The 22,237-nt window shown below is 39.8% G+C and overlaps 1 protein-coding gene and 1 long non-coding RNA gene across 7 annotated transcripts in view; one reads left to right on the top strand and one right to left on the bottom strand.

Annotated features, from left to right (window-relative positions):
* Window positions 1-6,272, top strand: part of CTNNA3 (catenin alpha 3) — a 540,285-nt gene extending 534,013 nt beyond the window's left edge. For all 3 annotated transcript variants that reach the window (XR_014564644.1, XM_083740309.1, XM_083740310.1), the window contains one exon: window positions 2,214-6,272. Coding sequence is in view for 2 of the 3 variants with exons in the window: in XM_083740309.1 (XP_083596435.1) it covers window positions 2,214-2,501 (288 nt within the window). In the remaining variant the exon portion in view is untranslated. The remainder of the gene's footprint in view (window positions 1-2,213) is intronic.
* LOC310845410 overlaps window positions 1-22,237 on the bottom strand; it is a 722,498-nt gene that overhangs the window by 48,190 nt on the left and 652,071 nt on the right. For all 4 annotated transcript variants that reach the window (XR_014564670.1, XR_014564671.1, XR_014564672.1 and 1 more), the window contains one exon: window positions 20,848-20,942. This is a non-coding gene — a long non-coding RNA (uncharacterized lncRNA). The remainder of the gene's footprint in view (window positions 1-20,847; window positions 20,943-22,237) is intronic.

Genomic DNA, 22,237 nt, shown 5'->3' with positions numbered 1-22,237 from the left:
AGTCCACACTCCCCTAGCCTCTCTCGTGGTGCCAGGGCCTGTACGGTGCCATATGCACAAGACAGAGCAAACATTATAGTGGACCTCTCTTATTCTTTGGACTCAGTGAAAGGCATACTCACTGAAAATGACTGGTCACTGCTGTTGTGCATATCACAAGAAAAAAACCCAAAAGCAGCTTCCTGAGCACTACAAAATTCATTCTGATCACATTCTCATGATGCAGTACAAATTCTTATCACTTAATTCTGTAGTAGTTTTTGAAACAAATTGTGTTCGGGAGATACAAAAGCCAAACTTCAAAACATGTTCAGAATAATCAGATGGATCTTCAAGAGGAGGTGGACAGAAACCCCAGAACACAGTATTCTTTAAAATTATTCAAAAAGGAGCTGCATTTCTAAATTGAAATTGTCAACCTTATAATTAAATATGAGCACAGTGACTCTTCGAAGCTTAAAAGTTATTAATTCAGGTTATTGATATGAATTACAGTAAATTTATCCCTTGCCAATTTTCTAATGCAAAATGACAACAGCAAAGGCAGCGTAAGCTGGAGGTGGAATTCATAGCACATGGAAAGAAATGCTGAAGAATTTTAACAATCACCAAGAGGCTCATACACAAAAATGAAATATGACACAGTTCAAATGCTATGCAGTCCATGTTGGAAATCATCTGCCTAAAAGTCTTCTGCTCTTCTAGAGTTCCAGAATTCCTCCCCCAACTTAGGTGTATTTAAACAGCGGCACAATACATCTACAGGAATTTTCTGTTGTTTAACTGGCATATGTTTCTGTTAATACTGTACTGCTCCTTTATTCACTTTTTTAAAGCTTGTGTTATGTATTATGCTTTTATGACATTGTGAGTTGTCTTGAATGGGCTATGCCCCCAAAGGCAGGCTATAAATAATGTTATAAATAAATAATACAAAACTAGCTGCAAAACTAGAAAGGCAAGGCTCACTGTAGTCTTGAGCAATTAGAGCTTGTTGCTTTCTTATTACTAAGCAGCAAAGCTGAACTCCTTTGTTGTTAAATCTGATTTGTTATATCAACACAGACTTTAAAAGTTTACTGTGAAAAAAGAAACTGAAAATAATAGCACGAGGAAGAATGATCCCGGCCAGGATGCCATCGCAGCTGCCCCCCTGCCCCCCGGTGCCGGAGCATGAAGCTCCGCTCATGGCTGAGGGTAGTACCGAACTATCTGATAGGGCTACATGTGTCCCACCATAGCTGTTGTATGAGGATATGTTGCGACCAATATTGTTGCATAATTCCCAGCTGCAGAGACAGAGTTAGAAGCCTGCTTCAAAGTCCCAAAGCAGAATTAGGGGTGAGAAAATGTTAAGAGAAAAAACTTATGGATGTAAGAGGATTTTATTTAGAAACTGGCATCTGTTTTCCTGAATGTTCTGGATAACTGTGTGTTTCCTCCACAGAGAATGAAAGCAATATGTGTGTAAAGATACACCATTCATAAAAATACTAAAATATAGTGTGTGCTTTCAGTTTGTTTCTAAAAACTCTTGTATCCATTGGTTTCTTTTTCTCCATTCTTTGGAGACATGACACAGTTATCCTACTCCTCATTAGAATGACACAATAATCCAGACATATAGTTCCATTACCTACATATGTCCTAAAGGTTTTGTTGATTTTAATATTTGCTTTTAATTATGATGGTTTTATAGGTATATTTGATTTTAGCCAAGTTTTATCTATCTTTCTATTATTTATGCATCACTTTGGGAACATTTTGATCAAACAGTTAATATTTTTTCTATATAAACCTTCTCAATCAAATTTGCAGACCTCGGAAATCACAAAAGATCAGGGGATTAAAAGATGTGTAACATCATTTCTAAGCCAAATTATAGCCAAAATTATATTTGTGATTTAGTGATTCTACTGTATTGTCCTTGGGTTTGTTTTTAAATTGTGCTGTCTTTCCAGTAAGAAAAGACGGGCTGTAATGCTTTACAAATGCAAAAAGAAATGTCCACTGTTAAAGTAACTCTGTCCTCACCTCAAGCCTCTATTTATCCAACATTGCAAATAACTTTTGACCCTTCTGCATTCATGTTGGCTTATTCCTTACATGGAATGCACAAATGGAAACAAAGATCACCTGCATTTTAAATGTTTGTTTTTGATTACAGCTCGCTTGATTTCTGAGGCTGTTAACAGTTGTGTTTCTGATTACAGTTGGACAGCGTGACTTCACTAATTCAGGCTGCCAAGAACTTGATGAATGCCGTGGTGCAGACAGTGAAGATGTCCTATATCGCCTCTACGAAGATTATCAGAATTCAAAGTCCTGCTGGCCCACGACACCCTGTGGTGATGTGGCGGATGAAGGCTCCGGAAAAGAAGCCTTTGATTAAGAGAGAGAAGCCAGAGGAAATCTATGCAGCTGTCAGGAAAGGGTCGGCTAAGAAGAAAATCCATCCCGTTCAAATCATGAGTGAATTTAGAGGAAGAGAAATAAACTGAAATTATTATTCTGTTCACTGCACAAGTTTCCTACACCAAGAGGCTGCATGTTCTGTGTAGTTATTTTTTCACTTCTCTAATCCTACAAGTAAAGTAATAGTTGATGTTCTCGTTTTACATATGTTTAACATTTACATTACATTAGGTTATATTCATTTGTACACGATGAAGCAGCCTATGACTTTTTAAACCCACTTTTCAGTCATTGCCATCATATCTTTTAACACGATTTCTTCTGTTTTGAAGAGTGCTTTAATTTTGATCACTCTCCCCATTATTTAATATATTTGATCTGGAATCTCACTATTTTGAACACAATATTAGGAAAACAAAATAGTATCACAATGTGCCATGTTTAATAAAAAAAAAATATTAGCATTTGTTCAAAGCTTTGCATTGTTCACAGCACTTCACACACAATATACATTTAAAACAACCTTTGTTGTCCCCCAGGTTTCAGAAAGGGGTTGAGGCAGCTTGATAAGAGGTTGTCTAATAATGTCACCTAGGGACTTCATGGTTAAGGAGGAACGGATCAGTCTATTTACACTCCATGATGCAGAAAAATTCATATTGCAAAGAATGAATTCTTAGAACATCCTTATTTGTGGTTGTGGATTTGATTATGGGATGTTACTGTTCACACTCTTAAGAACTGCACTGCAGCAACTCTCACATTATTTCTAGTGGGATAGTTAATAAGACTAGATTTTTGCTCATGTTATGAAATACTGGCTTAATTAAAGTCAATGGGTGGCCTTCAGAAAAATCTTAAAATAATCAGCACTACACGGATAATGTATAATTGGACCAGCTGTTCAAGTGATGGAAACTGATACAGCTGCAGGGTGTGTTGGACTTCAGAAGCAGAAAGGAAACCTTGTTCTTCAAACCAGTCTTCTCCTGCTCCTTTCATAGCTCTCTGTTTTTTGGAGGAGGCTTGCTGATTCATCCAACGCTCTACTGTTTTACCTTCCTTCCTTAAAACCCACTAGTTCTGCTTAACAATGAAAAATATATAAACCTGAAGAAAATGGAAGTTTTAACCATCTAGTAATGAACAACCAAGGTATCCTGCAGAGTGATGAAATTTAATATCTCATAGGAGGAGAAATTATACAAATGTAAAACATGTATTGAGTTTGCGAGATGTTTTCTCCTGCTTTTTTCCTGTTTCCCCAGGTGATGTTTTGACAGAACTCTACCAGCTGGCACAATGGCTTCATTGATCAAATGCATATTCCATTTGGTTGATGCTGTCATATAGTTGTACAATATATAGTTAGGGAACCAAAACTGTTAAAACTAAAATAATCGAAGTATTTTACTCTCCCTGAGGCCAACATACTAAATCCCTGTTGAAACACTAAAGGATTGAAATAATCATTGTCAAAGAGAAAGCCACCATTTGTTTCAACATCATCAAAAATGAAAATGATTATATAAATTTCTATATAATTTATATGACTACTAGGATAATTGCACCTATCATAAGATCCATTTAACTAGCCCTCATGGGGGGGGGGGGAGCCTTGATATGATGGAGCAGCAAACCATTTTTGTAAATGACCCAAAAATCACCTTTATTTGTGACACTATGATAAATTGAAATGTAATGTAAGGAGACGGCTCAGTATATAAACGTCTTTTCCTGTAGTGTCCCAGTTCTCAAAATGTGACAATTCAGAAGCAGAAATAGCTTTGTGAATTATTACATTTAATGTTTTTCAAAGTATACACCAAAGATGAAAGAGCTTTTGAAATCCTTGATTATCAGATGTTTTGAACAAAGTCAGCTATATCACTGTGAACTTCCTTCATTCCACCGTCTCCACTACCCTCTGTCTCTCAGGACATGGTCAGATGTTACTTTTCTGAACACAACATAAAAGGAGAGTAGGACCCTGTCCTGTGCTTATGTGCCTACACCTCTCCTTCCTGAATAAGAAAGTGGTATCTGACATAACCAAATGCCATGCTTACATGCACCAAGGATCTACCTAAACATATTGTCTCTCACTGACAAGCCTGAAACTAGCTCCCTTTCCATACCAGAAGTTGGCTTTCAGCGCCCATAATCTATCAATGACCTACAGATTTAAGCAGGAGGTGCCCTATTTAGACACTCTGCTTACATCAGGTGTGGGGAACTGGCTCTGGTTGGTGGACCATATTCTGAGCTCCCCTATTGATGACAGGCCACTTTGAGAGGTGGGCAGGGCCAGTCCAATAGGACTGATATCACTGACATCAAGACCTACCTTCTGCAAGTTTCAGCTGTGTTCCCCATGGGGAACTCAATAGTGCAGCCATTCCGGCAGACTTGAAGGAGGTGGTTTCAACTCCTGCCTTGGGCAAGGTATGGATGTGCTACTAAGTTTTCTATGGGGAATACCATAGCTCAGCTGATCCCAGCAGGCCTGCACTCAAAGCCAATCAACAGCAGTGGTAGTAATCTCCTTGACATGTTAAGGAGCACACATGAATCTACCTGCCCCACACGTGACATCATGCCACACTTGATATCACATACGACATCAGGTGTGTGGCAGGTGGGCATAATTATGGGAAAACAGCCTCACAGGCCCAACTGTGGACTTGCTAGGCCTAAAAATCCCTGCAGACCGGAGTTTCCACACCCTTGGATTACACGTAAAACTACATGCAAGCTAAGAGAATGGGGACATGTGCACTAAGCTCTCTCTCTCTCCCCCCCCACACGACCCTTCCAAGTCATGGAGGGTGAAGGCATAAAGTGAGGAGCTTCCTCTACTTGTGGAAGTTTCCTGAACATTTTAGAACCCAAAATATGCAGGTGCAACTTAGCACCTCTTGTGTACCTGTGCACATGTTTTACATGCAAGCAAAAATGCCCCCAAGGCCCTTTTCTGAGTGCTGGATGCTCTCATGTTGGGTCTTCGTGGGGCATAAAATAGCAGATTCCTCCTTATGCTGTATAATGTGGAATTAAGTTTAAAATATAATAGTTGCTTCCTCCACTTCTAGTGGATTTCATAAACTGGAGGGGGGGAGTTCTTAAAACTCAGCAGCAACAAAGCTTCACATCTGTTACAGTGGTTGCTAGGAAACTGTTAACAATTTCCTGGAAAATGTATTAGAAATGTTGGCCCTCAATGCTTTTGTGATTAGTTAGTGAGTGTAAGTAGGGGTGACATAAAAGGATACTAAATCTGCTTTCTCCACTCCTCTACTACTACTACTACTACTTATTATTATTTTGTGGGTACTAAGGTAAAGAACAGTGGGTTGTATCCAAAGTAGTGCTAAGCAACTAAATCTACCAGTGCAAGGATTTATGCTCGCATAACGGAATTTCCCACCTTCTCTGGGCAAAAACCAGTGATGGGACCTGCAGCCACCATCTGAAGATGCCATGTGCCATTGCCAGGCCTGGCTGAGATGATATGGCAGTATCAGTCATACCAGCACCTTCATGTGAGGAGTGGGCAGATGACTGATGTGATTTGTGCAAATCAAGGATGCAGTAATCCTATCAATTGCAGCAAATTACACATTCTAGCTGGAACCAGAGTTCTCACAACTGGCACCACAATATGAAATGGTTGTGGACATCAGAGTTGCTCCCTCAGAAACTCAAATTCCACAAGGCTCAGGTTGCAGATATTTTGTTTAAAGCCTTTAACTTCTTGGAGTCATGTCTTTCTTTCAGCTTACTTTGATGTTGATGAGTCATGGCGTGACTTACATTACTAATCAAGCTGAAATAAATATTGTTTGGCACACACAGAAGTAATTCCCTCCTGCTTTTTTCTATTATAGTTTCAGTTTATTATAGTTTCTGGGCAATATTAGGTAATATTAGAAAATGTGAAGGAACAAGGTAACTGGGTACAAAGGAGAAGGGAAGGTCCAAGGAGACAATACTAACATGGCTATCTATCTGTCAAGAAAAAAAGGACTGTCCATTGCTATGGGATCTTATTGAGAAAATAAGCATCTCAGAAAGTGAACTGTGTCTCCAAGCTCACCCTGAGAATAACAAAACAACCCTGTGCTAGTGTGACACAAGATTCTGCTGGTTAACCTACTCCATAATTGGAATGTTTCTCCAATTATATCCCATAATATACTTCAAGGCAAAATACAAGAAAGCAGAAGGATGATGCAGTAATTGTGTGTTAGTAACATTTATAAAACCAGAAATAAGTGGGGTGGATGTGGTCCAGTGCCTGCCTTGCTATATAAACAGGCTCTGCTGCAGGTTGTGGGGATGACTCCAGATGGGTCAACACCAAAGCAAGATTGTTAGGGTTTGGTGCCCCCCCCCATGAGAGACAGAGGGAGAGTGTTGAAGGAGACTTATTCTCTTATTCCTGACAGAGTGCGATGTGCCTACTACTGGATTTTTGTTTATTATCTTTGGCCCTAAACTCTGAATTGTATATGGTGACACAGGATAATGATAATAATGATAATAATAATAATAATTTATACCCCGCCCATCTGCTAACTAGTCTGGTTGGGCAAGAAGCAAGGAGTTGCAAAGATGCTGCCACACTTTCTGTTGAAGTGGAGTGACTGACAACCATCTGAGGCAGAGGCCTAAATGTTTGGTCTCTCGTTTCTTGTTTCAGCCATAACACACCTCTGGAAGGTACTGGCAGCTCATCCACTGATCCATCTTTTAGTGTGAACTGCATACATAAAAAGGTCCTGCATTCAGTTTTCTTCTTCACTTCAACATGTGTGCACATGCTTTTCTCTTTCTTTAAAAGATGAGATTCTGCCATTCAACTGTCTGAAAGAGTAGAGGGCTAGACTCAGTCCCTTACCCAGCTTTCCCATCAGAGAGCTGACTGGGGAGATGCTAGCTTTTTAAAAGCTGCTCCATTTATGCTGTGTTGGATAAAAGCTTTGTGTTTCTGAATTTCAATTGGTTTCCTATTATACATGCTACGTTATGGAGTATTTTAAAGGTACTCATCCTAAACAGCATAGGCCCTGTGTAACTGAAGGAATAAAATTTCCCCATGTGACCCACATTTGCAGCTGTGTGATCATCAAGAGGCAGCCTGCTTCAGGGTCCATCTGTTTGCCTTATTAGGCTGATTGAGATGGGACCATTGTGACACCATCTACGTGGGAACGCCCTTGGCAGAGAGGTGCTCTGTGCTTCTGTCACCAATTATAGGAAGCTTTTGGGATTCAGATTGTCATTCAAATTAAAATTAGATGTAAAACTGTACATAGGCTTCATATGCTATTTTAATATTGACTTTTCTTTCGTTTTATTGTTAAGCCATTTTGACAGTTTTATTAGAAAGGCACTGGCTTAATTTTAAAATAAACCATGTCAAATAAAATTGCTTTCCCACATGCACAGTTTGACTCTGGCCAGTTCTACCCACACTGCCTTTCTTTTATTTCAGCTAGAGCTACTGCTGAGCCAAAAGTTCTTGAGGAAGAATATTCAGATAACAAAAAAAGGAGGGATGAATTTTGTTCCTTGAAACTGGGGTGAGGAATTTGGGCTGCTCTAAACATTTGCTCCCTGAAAGAAATGCCTAAATGCCTTCACCCCAGATTTGGTGTCTCCAACTGGATACTGAATAGAAAAAAGGGGGGCGTTGCTCCACACTAGATTATTCTATTACCAAATTCAAGCCCATAATGTTTGTCTTACTCTATGCAAATATCAATCTCCCACATAATGTCTTGTCAGGTGGTTTGTTCAAATCCAAACACAAAACATAATCATATTTCTGAAAAACCCAAATAGGAAGTTAGTGTGACATCTTTAGTGGACATATGATGATTTACAAAACATGGGATAGAAATATTAATGAGACAAACCTATACACAACTGAACTCAGCAGGACCTGCATCTCAGTAGACATGCAGAGGATTGTGCTTTAAGGCCACACCTTTGTACACTAGTCATTCTAGCAAACAGTTTGGGAATCATTCGCCACACCAGCCACAGATTTGTTTTGAAAGCTGCTACTGCAAGCTACCTCAAGTGCTTAAAGAAGATAATAAAATGGGATTAAAATCTACAGAATGCAAGAGCAGTAACTTTTTTGTTTTCACGCCTTAGATATTAAGTGTGTTCCTGTGGTTCTTACTCCCTCAACCAATTGGTTCCTTGAACCTACGCCACCTGTTGTCATGGTTTCCTTCTGCATTTAAAGCTCTTTGATCAGCAAAGGCCACAGTCTACCAGCCTCCCTCACTCCAAGTAGGGCATCTTCCGCAAATTGTCTCAATAATGTCAAACCTGCCCAGACTCTGTGAGTCAATTCCACTGTTTTCTTTAAATGAAACCCCTAATTATTTTACCTATGAAATCAATGCAATGTGGGTCTCTATTATCATTTCCCCCTTACAGTATCTCTCTGAGCCTCCAAATCTAATTAGCATTTCTCAGATAATCTCAGGAGCCGGTCAAATAGATTTAAACCACTTTGATTTACATCACGAGTTTTAATCATGATTTAACAACAAGGCAGCCTTGATTCAAATGCTTAGTTTTAATCATAATTTCCATTTATATTAGGTAGCTAATTTATTTAGAAGAGATTCACCCTCGCCGGCTGGCATTGCCATTAGACCACCTTCATTTGATTACTTTCTTACAGATAAAGCCAGGTAAAATTAAATATAAGTCATATTTTGCTAGCCACAGGGACAGATTCATGACCCTTGAATTAACAGCTGCACAGCAATTTGCTCACACTAGGGATTGCCACCACTAACCATGTGACTGGTGCTTGCCTCAGTAGCAACTTGGGAAAGTGGTAGAGATGACAGAGCTGGATTCAGATGCCCTACTTTCAGCTCAAGGGCCACATATATTTCTGTAAAAACCTTTTTCAAAGGCCGCATGCCAATGGTAAGCAGAGCCACAGGCAAAACTGGGAGGAGAAAAACATTGGGGGGGTGGTGGTTTGCCTTTGCACACACTTTGGTCCAACACATATCTTTATAGCGGGGATGATGAACCTGTGTTCCACCAAATGTAGCTGAACTCCAGCTCCCACCAGCCCCAGTCAGCACGGCCAATAGTCAGGATGATGGGAAATGTAGTCTAACAACGCTCAGAGGGCCAATGTTACCCCATTGCTGCCTTATAGATCCAGGAAAGTTCTATATTATGCCTCCTTAGTAAAGTGCTATGGAGACAGTGTGTTTTAAAACAAGAGACAGCTAATCCAAAAACAGACAACATTCAATAATAAGGTAAAAATATTAATGAATAACCCTAATTTTAGTACACCAATTCCTAATTTATAATGCATTAAACTTATCCAACTGTCTTTCATGCTCTTTTTATTAAAAGTAGTAATAGGAAAATAATTTGACTGGGTTTTGCAATAATCCCTTGCATGTACTCACAAGTAACGATCACACAACCCTGATCAGATCTACCCAGCACAAGGAAAAACAGACCCTTATATTTACAAAGTGGGATGACTGGTGGCTCCTAGATAAAGAGGCAAGCCAGGAGGAAGCTTCAGCTTCCAGAGAGGCGGCCAAACTGAATGAATGGGTGTTAAGGTGGCAAATACAACTCAGCATAAGCAAATGTAAATTGATTCACATTGGGCAAAAAATTCAAGCTTCACATATACACTTATGAATTGGTGGTGAATATGTCAAGTCACAGTGCGGCAGCTGTGAAAAGAGATTTCAAGTCAGGGGTCATTAGAAAAGGGTTTGGAACAAAAACTGCAGAGATCATAACACTGCTATACAGATCTAGTACAACCATAATTAGAAAACTGTTTATAGTTCTGGTCCTGACATCTCAAAAAGGACATGGCAGAGATGGAAAAGTTTCAGAAAAAAGCAAACAAAATGATAAATGGGCTGGTACAACACTCCTATGAAGAAAGATTATAATGCTGGGGTTTTTTAGTTTGCTAAAAAGTTGAGGAAGGGGTGGACATGATAAGGTGTATAAAATTATGTATGGTGTGGAGAAACAAGATAGAAAGAAGTCTTTCTCCGTCTCTCACTATGCTACAACCCGGGGTCATCAGCTGAAGCTGAATGTGGGAAGGTTCAGGATTGGCAAAATGAAGTTCTTCACATAGTGTACAGTTGCAAACTATGGAATATGCTATTGCAATGTGTGGTGATGATCACCAATTTAGATGGCTTTGAAAAGGTTTCAGGCAAATTCACTGAGGATAAGGTTAACCAAGGCTACAAGCCAAGATGGCTGTGTACTACCTCAGGAATCAGAGGTGGTATGCCTCTGAATATCTGTTGCTGGGGAAAAGACTGATACAACTAGAGAGGCTTTTGGCCTGATCCAGCCGGGTGTTTCTTGTGGTCTTTGAGCAGACAGAGAATGGAATCTCTGGCAGAATTGTCTGGAGGAGGACAGTGACTGCGCTGCTTATCCACAGAGAATAAATCTCTGAACATAATTACAGAGCAGTTTAAAATGGGGAAAGAGACTGCCCAGTTTGGCAGTCAGACCAATTACTTGGTGGGGTAGGTTTTGCTAATGTAGGAGAAGCTCTATAGAAATGCTAATAAATATTATGGGGTATTTTGCAAACAATGCTAAGAATTCAGTATATCTCTTAATGCATAACTTTTGAATCTGAGTTAGTGCAAAAGAGAAAGCCATTTAAAAATTGAACACACTTTTTGAAAACCAACATGGATTTGTCAGTTGATTTTAAAAGGCGCGTCATCAAAATGCACTTCATGGCACCCCCTTATTTCAAATCTAGTATGCTGATGATCATCTTAATACAAGTCATTTGGCTGTTGTGTTCCAGTTTGATTTTTTTTACTGTTGGCCAGGGATATTGAAGAAAGTAAACCAAATGTTGGCACTACTACATGAAAGAGGACAGCATTTGTACGAAGTAGCCATGCTTGTTGTGATTTGTTTCATTAACCATCCTTGGTCAGATAGTAATTGACTGGTATAAATTAGGGAATCCAAGGAGTTTCAGCAAACAATGAACACAAGAGGCATCTATAAGGGAACAAAGGCCCCTGCAAATGGAGCAATTATAGGCTTGTTGTAGAACTCACCACTATCAAATAAGTGCTATGCTAATAACATGGATGGGACTGTGTCACTGGATTAAATAAAGATTTCTTGTAAACAGATGGTAGAAGACGTGTCTTCCAAGCTAATGAAGAAGAAAAGAGGAACGAGAAACTAAACAATAGTAAAAATATTCTTGTGTCCACAGGCCTGCCTACATGTGACAGACAACCCTCTTGCAAGTATTCAGGTCCACTGCAAGGATGGGAAATCTGTTGTTGGACTCCAATGCCCATCAGCCCCAGTCAACATGGCAAAAGGGTTCTTTGGTCCAACAACATCTGGGAGGCCACACATTTCCCATGCCACAGAGTTACTGTGCTTTAGGAGTCTCTTGCAAGAATGAACCATCCTGTAATGCTACATTTGCAAAATGCTGGAGCGCAGGGAAGGGCTGTGCGTGGGAGTCTGTCGTATGGATGACCTCAGGGTTCCCATAGCCATTATGTACATTCTTTATGCAAAGGATAATTATCTTACTTAAAATACATTCTAATTCAATATAATTATCCTTTCAACAAAGAATGTTTGTAACATCTAAAAGAAAACTGACATCACTACATTCAGGCATACATGTATATACCAGATGCTATTATCAAAAATGCAGGTCAAGAATATGTCAAAGTTCTGAAGGAGGGAGACTATAAGAAACCAAAGGCCCATCTAGTCCAGCATCCTAGTCTCTCAGTGACCAACCAGATGCTTACAGAAAGCCTAACAAGAAAAATACATGCACAACAGACCTCTCCACACTTGCTGTCTCCAGCAACCCTCAGCTTCCTGCATTGGCACCAGCTCTGTCAATGTATTAAGCTGCTGATCAACAGAATGGAGACGATGAAACATGATGTTTTCGTTATGCAGCTTCTTTGCTGGGTGAGATTTACAGGAGGCTGTAAAAGTAATATATTGGCAATCAAAACCCAAAGAAAAGATGTCTTGACGGCCATATTTCTCCTTTTTTGCACCCCCTGGGATCCTCACACTCACATACACGTATGTCTACCAGTCTACCTCAAAATGACATAGATATATGTAGCTAGCAATTAAATTTTATAATTCTAACAAAAGAAATAACACTGGATCATAAAAATCAAGTTTGCAATCCTCCCCCCTTAATAAATATTTCCCTACTCAATGCATACAATCCAGTTTCAAATTTCATCAAACTCAACAGGAATGTTTAGCATGTCCTTAACCCTTTCCTGCTGAAATGAACAAGAACTTTAAAGTGCTCAATCATGACTGAATATCTGCCAGTGTTTTCCATTCACAATCTTTCCTTCCCATGGGAACTTTATTATATTAATAGACAGGGAGAGACAGTGGTTATCAATGGCTTTCCAGGGACCAAAAGATACATCAGAACTCTCATCCCTCCACTACTCCCAACATTCACTCCTTATGCTATAGACTTTGGAGATTTGACATTGGTAGGGCCAAAAGAGTCCTGTGTTAGGGAGCAAGGTGGGCAAGGATCCAGTGTCTTCCAGTTCCTCACTTTCCCTTTTTCCAAGTGAACTAAAATAAGGATCAGGGGGAGGGACTACCTTCCAATTTTTAGGATTGAACAATAAGGGACACCTCATTTTACGTTTTTAAAAAAATTGCTTATAGCTGGTCACCTAAATTACTGTGTCAGAATTCTTCAAATCATCTCTGCCTTGAAGAATTATGTGTACAGTATACCCCCTGGGGCGAAATGCACTCTTAAGGTCTTGGACTTGCTTCCTGTGCAGGGCCTGCTTGGCGCGCTGGCTCTGGGACTAGTAGGGATGCTCTCCCTCTCCCTGACTGCTAAAAGGCCGGCTAGCTAGTCATGGGGTGGCTCCAAGGATAACACGATTTTGTTTATATGAATTTTCACTAATATGCATTACCCTTGGAACTAAACCCCTGCATAAGATTCAGGCCAACTCTATCTAAAAATGACACAAAACAAAGATTTGCAAATTCTTTAGAGAATAGGTGTGAGATACTGAAAAAATATGTACAACCTTTAAGGTGGATATATACAATGTCACTGGGCTAATGTCTTCATATTTTATTATTATTATTATTATTATTATTATTAATTAATTAAATTTGAATAGTGCCCTTCATACGTAGGACTAAGGGAGGTTCAGAGCATAAAAATACAAAATAAAAACACAAAATACATAATAAAACAAGAGCAAAAAATCCACAAACCAATAACCCCACATCCCGTTTTCTAGGATCCTATTGCCTAATATTCATCATTCTTAAAATCCAAAAATCTTTTTCATGCTTTATATGCCTACATAGGACTCTAACAGAAACCAACTTTACTAGCACAATATATTTTGAAAAGCAAACTGACGGGTTCTCACTTTCTCCCTAAACTATTTCCCATTTATTGCTTGTAAATAGCAGGAAGAAATGTATAGGCAATTAAAGATTTTTCACTCAAACAACTCAGTGCTGAAAAGGCAATCCTTCAATTTACAAAAGCAGCTTGCCACTTCTGCAGTGAACAAAGAGACCACCTGGCATGTATTTCTGTTTCTCCTTGTGCTTCAATTGACTGTCAGTATTTCCTCCACGCTCAATGATAGCCAGTGACCCCTCCATAATAATAATAAAAATCCATTGAATTTATTTAAAATCTCTATTAATGCTACTTAGTACTATTTGTTCCAGAAAACAAATATTCAACTATTCAGTTACTGGATTGTATGCCTGTTAGTGGGTACAATAGTTGCCCCCCACCCAATCTTACTATATTTTAAAGATGGCTCAATCCCATCTGTCAATTTGTCCTTAACTGTCAAGATAGTGACTGGTATTCAACGTCCATCACTGCAGTCAAGACAAAAAATTCACAAAACATTACATGCTGTGCCTGCAGGCAGTCACATACTGAAGTCTATATATTTTGCTGTGATAAAACGTAAGAAAGTAGTAAAGTCCTAGCAATCTGATGGGGGAATTAATTACACACATGGACTCATGTATAGCAACCATGCTGCCAGTCTCCATTATCTAACAGTATTTATAAAACTAGTTATACACCAACAGTGTTTGATAATGTTTGACCAAAGTGTAAATATACAATGAATCATTCCAGTATTTATTATTTATGTCTTTATTTTATGAGGGCTGTCACTGCAACTTAAAAATAATTTAAAACCAAAGAGTAAAATGATGTTAGAAATGAGTCAAAGGGTAGTTGCTTTGAAAGAGTTAGAAACTGCTTGCCTATTCATTGCCCTCAGTCTGAATTAGGGCTGCCATACATCCAAATTCTCCCAGACATTAGCGGGATCTCAAAGGCGGAACTGACGTTGGGGGGGGGGTTCTGAAAGGAAGTGGTTTGCCCTGGATCAAAAAATTGCATTATTGTAAAGCTCAGCAACTTTCAGGGTGTCCTGATTCTTACTTTTTGAAATATGGCAACCTTAGACTGAATCAATTTTGGTTGTCTTTAAAGACAGTCAGAAAGTGATTCTACGCATGTTTAACCAATAATAAGGCCCTTTAATCGTACATCGAAATGAGTGTTTAGAGCAGGGTTTCCCAAATGTGGGACTCAAGGTGGGCCTTTTTTTTTACTACAGTTCCGATCATCCCTGTCCACTGGGACCTGCTAGCTTGGGATGGTGGGAGTTGCAGTCCAAAAACAGATGGTTTAGAGGACTGGTGCTTTTCCAAGCACAATTCAAAGTGAAGATGCAGCTTGGGACCCAGTTTCTGAAGGAATGCATCTACCTGTCTATGTGCAGAGGTCAACTTTGGAGACTCTCCTCTAGGTGACCCTGCCAAATGGGCCTTCTATGGTTCATGGTGCCCATGAGTGAAATTTGCTTCCCAGGAAAGTTTGCCTGAGAACAACATTGCTCTCTGTTCAGCATCAGGCTAAATATTTGCTGTTCTGTGTAAGGAAGATTATATTTCTTTTTCCTTTTAAAAATGTAAATAATATATGCTTTTATTTTCTCTGTGTTTCTATTATTATTACAGTATATTTGCATTTTAAAACTTGTATTTAAATATTTTATACATACACAGAATAAGCAGATAAATAACTGGCAATATTACTGAGAAAGAATCAGTTTGAATACAGAACAATGTGTCTATTCAATTTTATGCTAAGCTGAAAAGAAAATATTTTCAATCATCAGTTCCCATGGCACTGGATACCTCAAAGGTTGAAGCACATTTATATGTTGAAACATGATAGACAGAGTGACGTTTAAGCCTCCTAACAATGGCACAAGGTTGCTGTAGAACAGTTTTCCTCAACCTGTTACCCTCCAGCTGTTTAGGACTCTGGCTTTCATTAGTCCTAGCCAGCATGCCAAATGGCCAGGGGTGATGAGAGTTATAGTTTAAAACCTTTGGAGGGCACCATGTTGAAGCCTGCATATAAGTTCAGTGCTCCTGAATGGATAGCTCAGTCAGTAGAGCACGAGTCGCATAATCTGAGAGTTATGGGTTCGAGACCCACACTGGTCAAAAAATTCCTGACATTGCAGGGGTTTGGACTAGATGACCCTCATGGTCCCTTTGAACTCTACAATCCTTTGATTCTATGAAATAAGAAAAAAGAATGCAGACTCTAATATCTAACAAAGTTAATATGTTAATTTGCTTATGTAATAATGTGAATCCAAGTACTGAACCGAGTTTTGCTCCTGAAGATGTACTGGTAAATGCATCTGTAGAGGATCTGGATTCAAGGTGGGGATAACAGGACCAAAACAACTTTATAAAACAAGTCTTAACTTCTGCCGCCATCTAGCATTTTTCAAGGCCTTACAAAATAACCCAAATAATTGTGGTGACTCCAAAACTATTTAAAAAGAACTACCCTACTAGTTTCCACAGCATTTGCCAACGGATGACATAGGAGGGTGCCTCAAGTGAACTCTGGTCATGGATTATCATAATCATCATCAAAGGAAAACCAAATGTATTTAAGGGAATTAGAATGTACATGACATACAAAAAAATCCACAGTGACTTTCTGTACAAGACAAAATTCCTCCCCATAGTCACACACTCATCGACTAATGAGTAGCTATAGTAAAGGGCAGCTCGGGGGGGGGGGGGGAGTCAGTTAATTCATACCAAAGAACGCCAGCACATCCACAGGCCAATGTACTATTTACTATGAGATTTGAAGCTCCAAAGATGGAACAGGTCGGGTTTGTTGAGAAAACTTTAAAAAATGAAATATATTTCCTTCCATCAATGACCCTTATGCACTGTTGATTAGTATTACTGAGGGATTTGTCATCTCTTTCTCTCTCTGCATTGGCATTAAGATTTATATGATAAAAAGGTAAAATTTTAAGATAATCTGCTTTGACTGTAGAGAACAAAAGGCTGACCCTTTGCATCAAAACAGAATCAGTCTTTGCCCATGAACTCCTGCTCCGGCCCTCCAAATAGTGATTCCTGGATGCCTCAGACAACAAATAGGTGCATTGCAAATAATGATAATGAATAATAATAATAATAATAATAATAATGTGCTCTCTGAATAACGCATGCAAGACAGCCAAGTCAATTTGTATTACATTAAGCACCAGGTTGTTCAGACATTCTATTCTAATTCTAAGTCTTCCCCACTTCCTGGTGCTGCTCAACAATGTTTCAAAATAACCATAGAAGACACAAGCTCATAAAAGTGTGATTAAGCCTTCCTGCCCATGTCTACTTATGATTAGCTCAAGGCAGTACCAAGTCATTAGGAACCCGGAGGTGAGAGTTCATCTCCAGATCCTAGGCAATCCTCTTATCCCCAAAGTCCCTAGCTGTTTGCTGTTGAAAACAGCATGCTGGAGATGGACTAGATCATGGGTAGGCCCAATCACCTTCTAAATCCGGCCCGCGGATGGTCCTGGAATCTTCATGCTTTTACATGAGTAGAATGTGTCCTTTTACAGTCACACCTCATGATATAGACGCTTCAGGTTACGTGTTTTCGGGTTGCGGATCACGGGAAACCCGGAAGTACCGGAATGGGTTACTTCCGGGTTTCGCCGCTCATGTATGTGCAGACGTGCTAAATCACACTTTGTGCATGTGCAGTAGCGCCAAATCGCGCATGCGCAGACGCGGTGCTTCAGGATGTGAACGCTGCGGGTTGCAGGTGTGCCTCTGTCACGGATTATGTCTGCAACCCAAGGTTCCACTGTATTTAAAATGCATCTCTGAGTTATTTGTGGGGCCTGCCTGGTGTTTTTACATGAGTAGAATGTGTGCTTCTATTTAAAATACATCTCTGGGTTATTTGTGGGGCATAGGAATTTGTTCATTCCCCCCCTTTTTTCCAGCCCCCCACAAGGTCTGAGGGACAGTGGACCCGCCCCCTGCTGAAAACGTTTGCTGACCCCTGGACTAGATGGACCTTGGCATGATCCAGCAAGGCAATTTTTGTGCTAGTCAGTTAAATAAGACATAGTCCCCATGTTTGGCTACTTTTCACCCAAGTTCCGGATAGTCAAAAAGCGTATGCAAAAGCCCCCAAATCTTGGCATTTAGACTCCAGTGAGCAGTGCAGTCCCTGAGCCCCAGCTACCCAAAGGATACAAATAAAAAAGGCTCCCATGCTTTGACAGCAAAGTCAATCCCACGTCTGGCCTGCCAATACTTGGAAAGCTCCCCAACTAGTCTCAGCTAAAGCTTGAGCAGACTCACTTTATATTACTGATAGGGAACCCAGTGATGGGTCATAAGGGGGAGGACAGAAGAAGTGGTGTCATTCCAGTGGCAGCACTATGCTCACAAGGGCAAGGGCAGGGCGGGGTGAGGCAGTGTCATTGTGGGGGAGTTCTAGGTTGTTGGTGGCTCCACCAACCTGGAGCTCCCTAGGATACCCTGCCTCATTTTAATGAGTGACGTGCCTCCATCACCAATTGGATGCCGCTGTCCTCCCCCCACCCAAAAATGACCTACTGCTGGAGCAACCTGTGGCCCCCCAGATGTTGTTGAATTACAACTTCCATTATTCTCGATCATCATAAGCAATAAAAGGGCATCTGGAGGGGGTCTTTCTCTCTTCCTGCTGTTGGTGCTTAACCTCTTCTACTGGTGCAAAGTACTAGTGGGATTCCTCTTTATCCATAGTGACATAATGGCAGTATACACCACCAAAGCTCCAGCAAATGAATGTGTGGCCGGCTGTGTGGGGAGCTCTTTCCACCTAAGCATCTGTCTGTCTGTCTGTCTGTCTGTCTGTCTGTCTGTCTGTCTGTCTGTCTGTCTATCATCTGCAGTGACACTTTTTACAACTGGGGGGGGGGGGAGTGAAATCTTCATTCGACCAATATATGCTACTGAAGGACTATGCGCAGATACTGAGTTCACAGTACTCCTCATCGGGCAGACTGGAAAGGACAGATGAAAGTACAAACGCTTTTAGACAAGATGACTTGGTGTCCTTAGTAGCTGAGATGCTGCTATATTGCCTATTTATTTCTCTCACACTTCCAACCCATCAGCTGCTCTCTATATACTGAACATCACCACGGTACACATCCTTGATAGAAGCAGATATTTATGTTTTCCTTTATATATTTTAGAAATGGTATACAGTAACTGCATAGGAGAAAAATAAACCTAAAAGCACAGGCTGGGTGACCTGTGAGTTGAGATTCCTGCAGTGCAGGGGGTTGGAGTTTCCTTCTAATCACTCTGCCCTGAAACCCCTTCACCACTTTTCAAATGTGGCTTTACTGAAATCAGCTGAAGGTTTCCAAATGATTTAATGTGTTTTTATTGTTTTTTATAATTTCATAATTCATGATCCAGCAAAGACCATTAATTTAAATACGAGAGCTTTGCATGCAATTAAATCTCTCTTATTGAAACCAGGGGGATCTAAAAGTGTTTAACTTTTACCAAACTACCTCCCTCCTTGTTAGTGGTCATTGTACATTTTGGCAGCAATTTAATCCATCGTGCAGATACACATAATTGGTATACACATAACTGGGTCTGTTCAGCTATGGATTCTGCTTGCATTTCAGCCACTAAATACCCACACATATGATACGATTTCAATTATTGACCTTTTGGTCCCTGGACCTTGCTGCAAAACTCGTCAAAGTCTCTGTGAATGCTAATTATGAATCCATATTTAATTATTTGTGGATGTGTAAGAATAGAATTCCCTTACTTCATGGATTTAGGCATCACCAATTAAACAAAAATGCAATTAGGACTGATTCTCATACGTAGTAGATGTAAAATGACCAATCCTGATGATGTATTTTCTTCAAGTAATAACCTCTGAGATTGGCAAAATGAAAGTGTCATTTGCAACCCCTTTGCAGAATTGTTTATCAAACGAATTACAGAGAAACTGGAATATGAAAAGGTGGTAATTAAAAGAATTCATGGAAGTGCCACAGAATGAATGAATATTCATACACCATCATGAGCTTTAACGCTTCAACTCTGATTTTCATTTCATATTTATAATGTCAATCTGGAGTTGCAGAACTTTGTAATTACCTTTTCAGGGTTTCCTGAGGTCTGGAGACAACAAACACTCCCCCCCATAGGTAGATGGATGGATATAGGTACAGAGTTTCACTTAGATGACATAGAACAGGGGAAAATTACCTGGCTCCATCTAGGGATGAAATTTGGTCCACTTTTCACAGGGGATTGACATGATCTGATGTACCTGAACTTGCTTGAGAAATGGAACACAACTCCCAGCTGCCTTATGTACTTTTCTGGATTTTGCCATGCATTTGTGGTGCGTAAACACACAAATATGTTTTTTTCCTAAATGATCCAATGTATTGAAAATAATTGATAAATTCTGGGTAAAAAGTGTCTACAAAAGGCATACAATGAGAGATAATAGCTTGCAACCAAGGACTGATTCCATTAGCCCACAACCACCTCCAGAAACTAGAAAGAGTTGGTAAAGTGCCGATTGATTACCAAAAGAGTGGAGATTATTTGTTGTTGGTGATCATCATGATTAGTAGGTTCAATCAGGCTACAGTAAAGCACTTTTAAAGTGTGTAGCTGAATGTTGCACACAACAAGCACAGGCTGATGTCCTGTTTCTTCACTACAAGGCCATGTTTGGAGGGTGTGATTATGAGCAGAGGGGTTGATGCAGGGGAACTTTACTGATATACAGCAACCCATTTTTCCAGATAAACAATAAAAACACACAAAATGTGCAAAAGTCCAACGTCACAAAGTTCGTTTGTTGTTTTTTGAACAAGAATACCACTGCTGTTTCAACAATGAGTTAAGAAAAGGTAAGTACAATATTGCATTAAGAGTTCTGAAACTTACTTTGTCTAAGTGCTTTCTGCTTCCTCTTTCCCCTCAGGTGGTTTCCAGTGGATTCCTGATGCATGATGATGATGTTAAATTTCACAAACACATATCTGGAACCAAAGTGGAAAGCATTTATTTTATATAGACCGTCAGCCGTACTGTTTCCATTGGTATATAGTAGTGAACGCTCAACTCTCCTATGGACGAAACTCTATGCAGTTTCAAAGAGTACAGAGAGGTTGCTAGCTGGAACACGATCATATTATGACAGTGTTTAGTGAGTCTGTTTGGGGGCCAAATTAAAAGTGTCATTTAAAGCCCTAAACATTTTGGGTCAGGTTTCCTGAAGGATCACCTCCTCTGGAACTTATCTTACCTACATGGACCTTCAGAGGATATTCTTTGGGTGTCTCTCTACCAAATGACTTATGATGGGAGTTTACTAGAGACATGACATTTTCTGGGCTGGCACCCTGGTTATGGAATGCCTTTCCCAAAGTCGCTTCCCTGAAGTCTATGTTGCAACATTTTGGTGCTGCATTACAATCTTCACACCCACACACACATCCATAGCATTTCAATTTTAAAAACCTTTTAGTCAGTAATCCTAAATTCACTGACCCCAACCCCAATTCATGCACCCCCATGTGAAGATTGTCATTTTAATGATTTACAGACTCTTTGGAATTTTTTTTCCAGTGAAGGGCATTGCTGTGAACTCTGTTCTATGGACATTTCCTTCTGCTGAATTCATTTTACTTATGGTTGCAGAAGTATATTATATTAATTTTTAAAAAAACTTTTGGTGTCCAGAGCAATGAACTATAAATATATTAAAAGTGGTACCACACGTGGTGGGGTGGAATCTCCAGCATCACTTCTCCTTACATGGGTGGGGCAGTGGCAGGTCCAGGGTTGCGCAGATACACTGGTGTTCCTAACTTGTTGCCTCCCTGCCCAGGCCCTGTCCATGTAGGCAGTGGATAAGCTAATGTCAGGAGGATGGTTCTTCCTCACCATACACACCATTACTGATCAGAAATACCTTTTAAAATACGTGTGAAAGTGCTTACTTCGGTTTGCACTCCTTCTTTTTTTATTAAATATTGCTCTAGCATTTAACTGTTATGAGTCTAAATTCTCCAGCATACCTAAGGGGTAAGCTGTTTGAAACTGAGCTTGAAAATCCATACCCCAACCAGGTTGGTGAGTTCATGGCCATAGAGAGCTTAAACCCATTATTCATATTCAACATCCAACATATTAGCAGCAATGGCCAAAGCTGACATCACATCAAGAGTTCATGTTGTCCGCTGTTTTTGTTTAAAACTTTTAAGAACAATGCAATATCATGGCCCTATTTGCGCATTCAAGCCACATATAGCTTGTTTGTGGGGTAAAATAT

The sequence above is a fragment of the Podarcis gaigeae genome (assembly GCF_964106915.1).
Source record: "Podarcis gaigeae genome assembly, chromosome: 5".
NCBI classification, from domain to species: domain Eukaryota; kingdom Metazoa; phylum Chordata; class Lepidosauria; order Squamata; family Lacertidae; genus Podarcis; species Podarcis gaigeae.
Note: the sequence above shows the minus strand (reverse complement) of the source record. Positions and strands in the feature narration are given on the sequence as shown.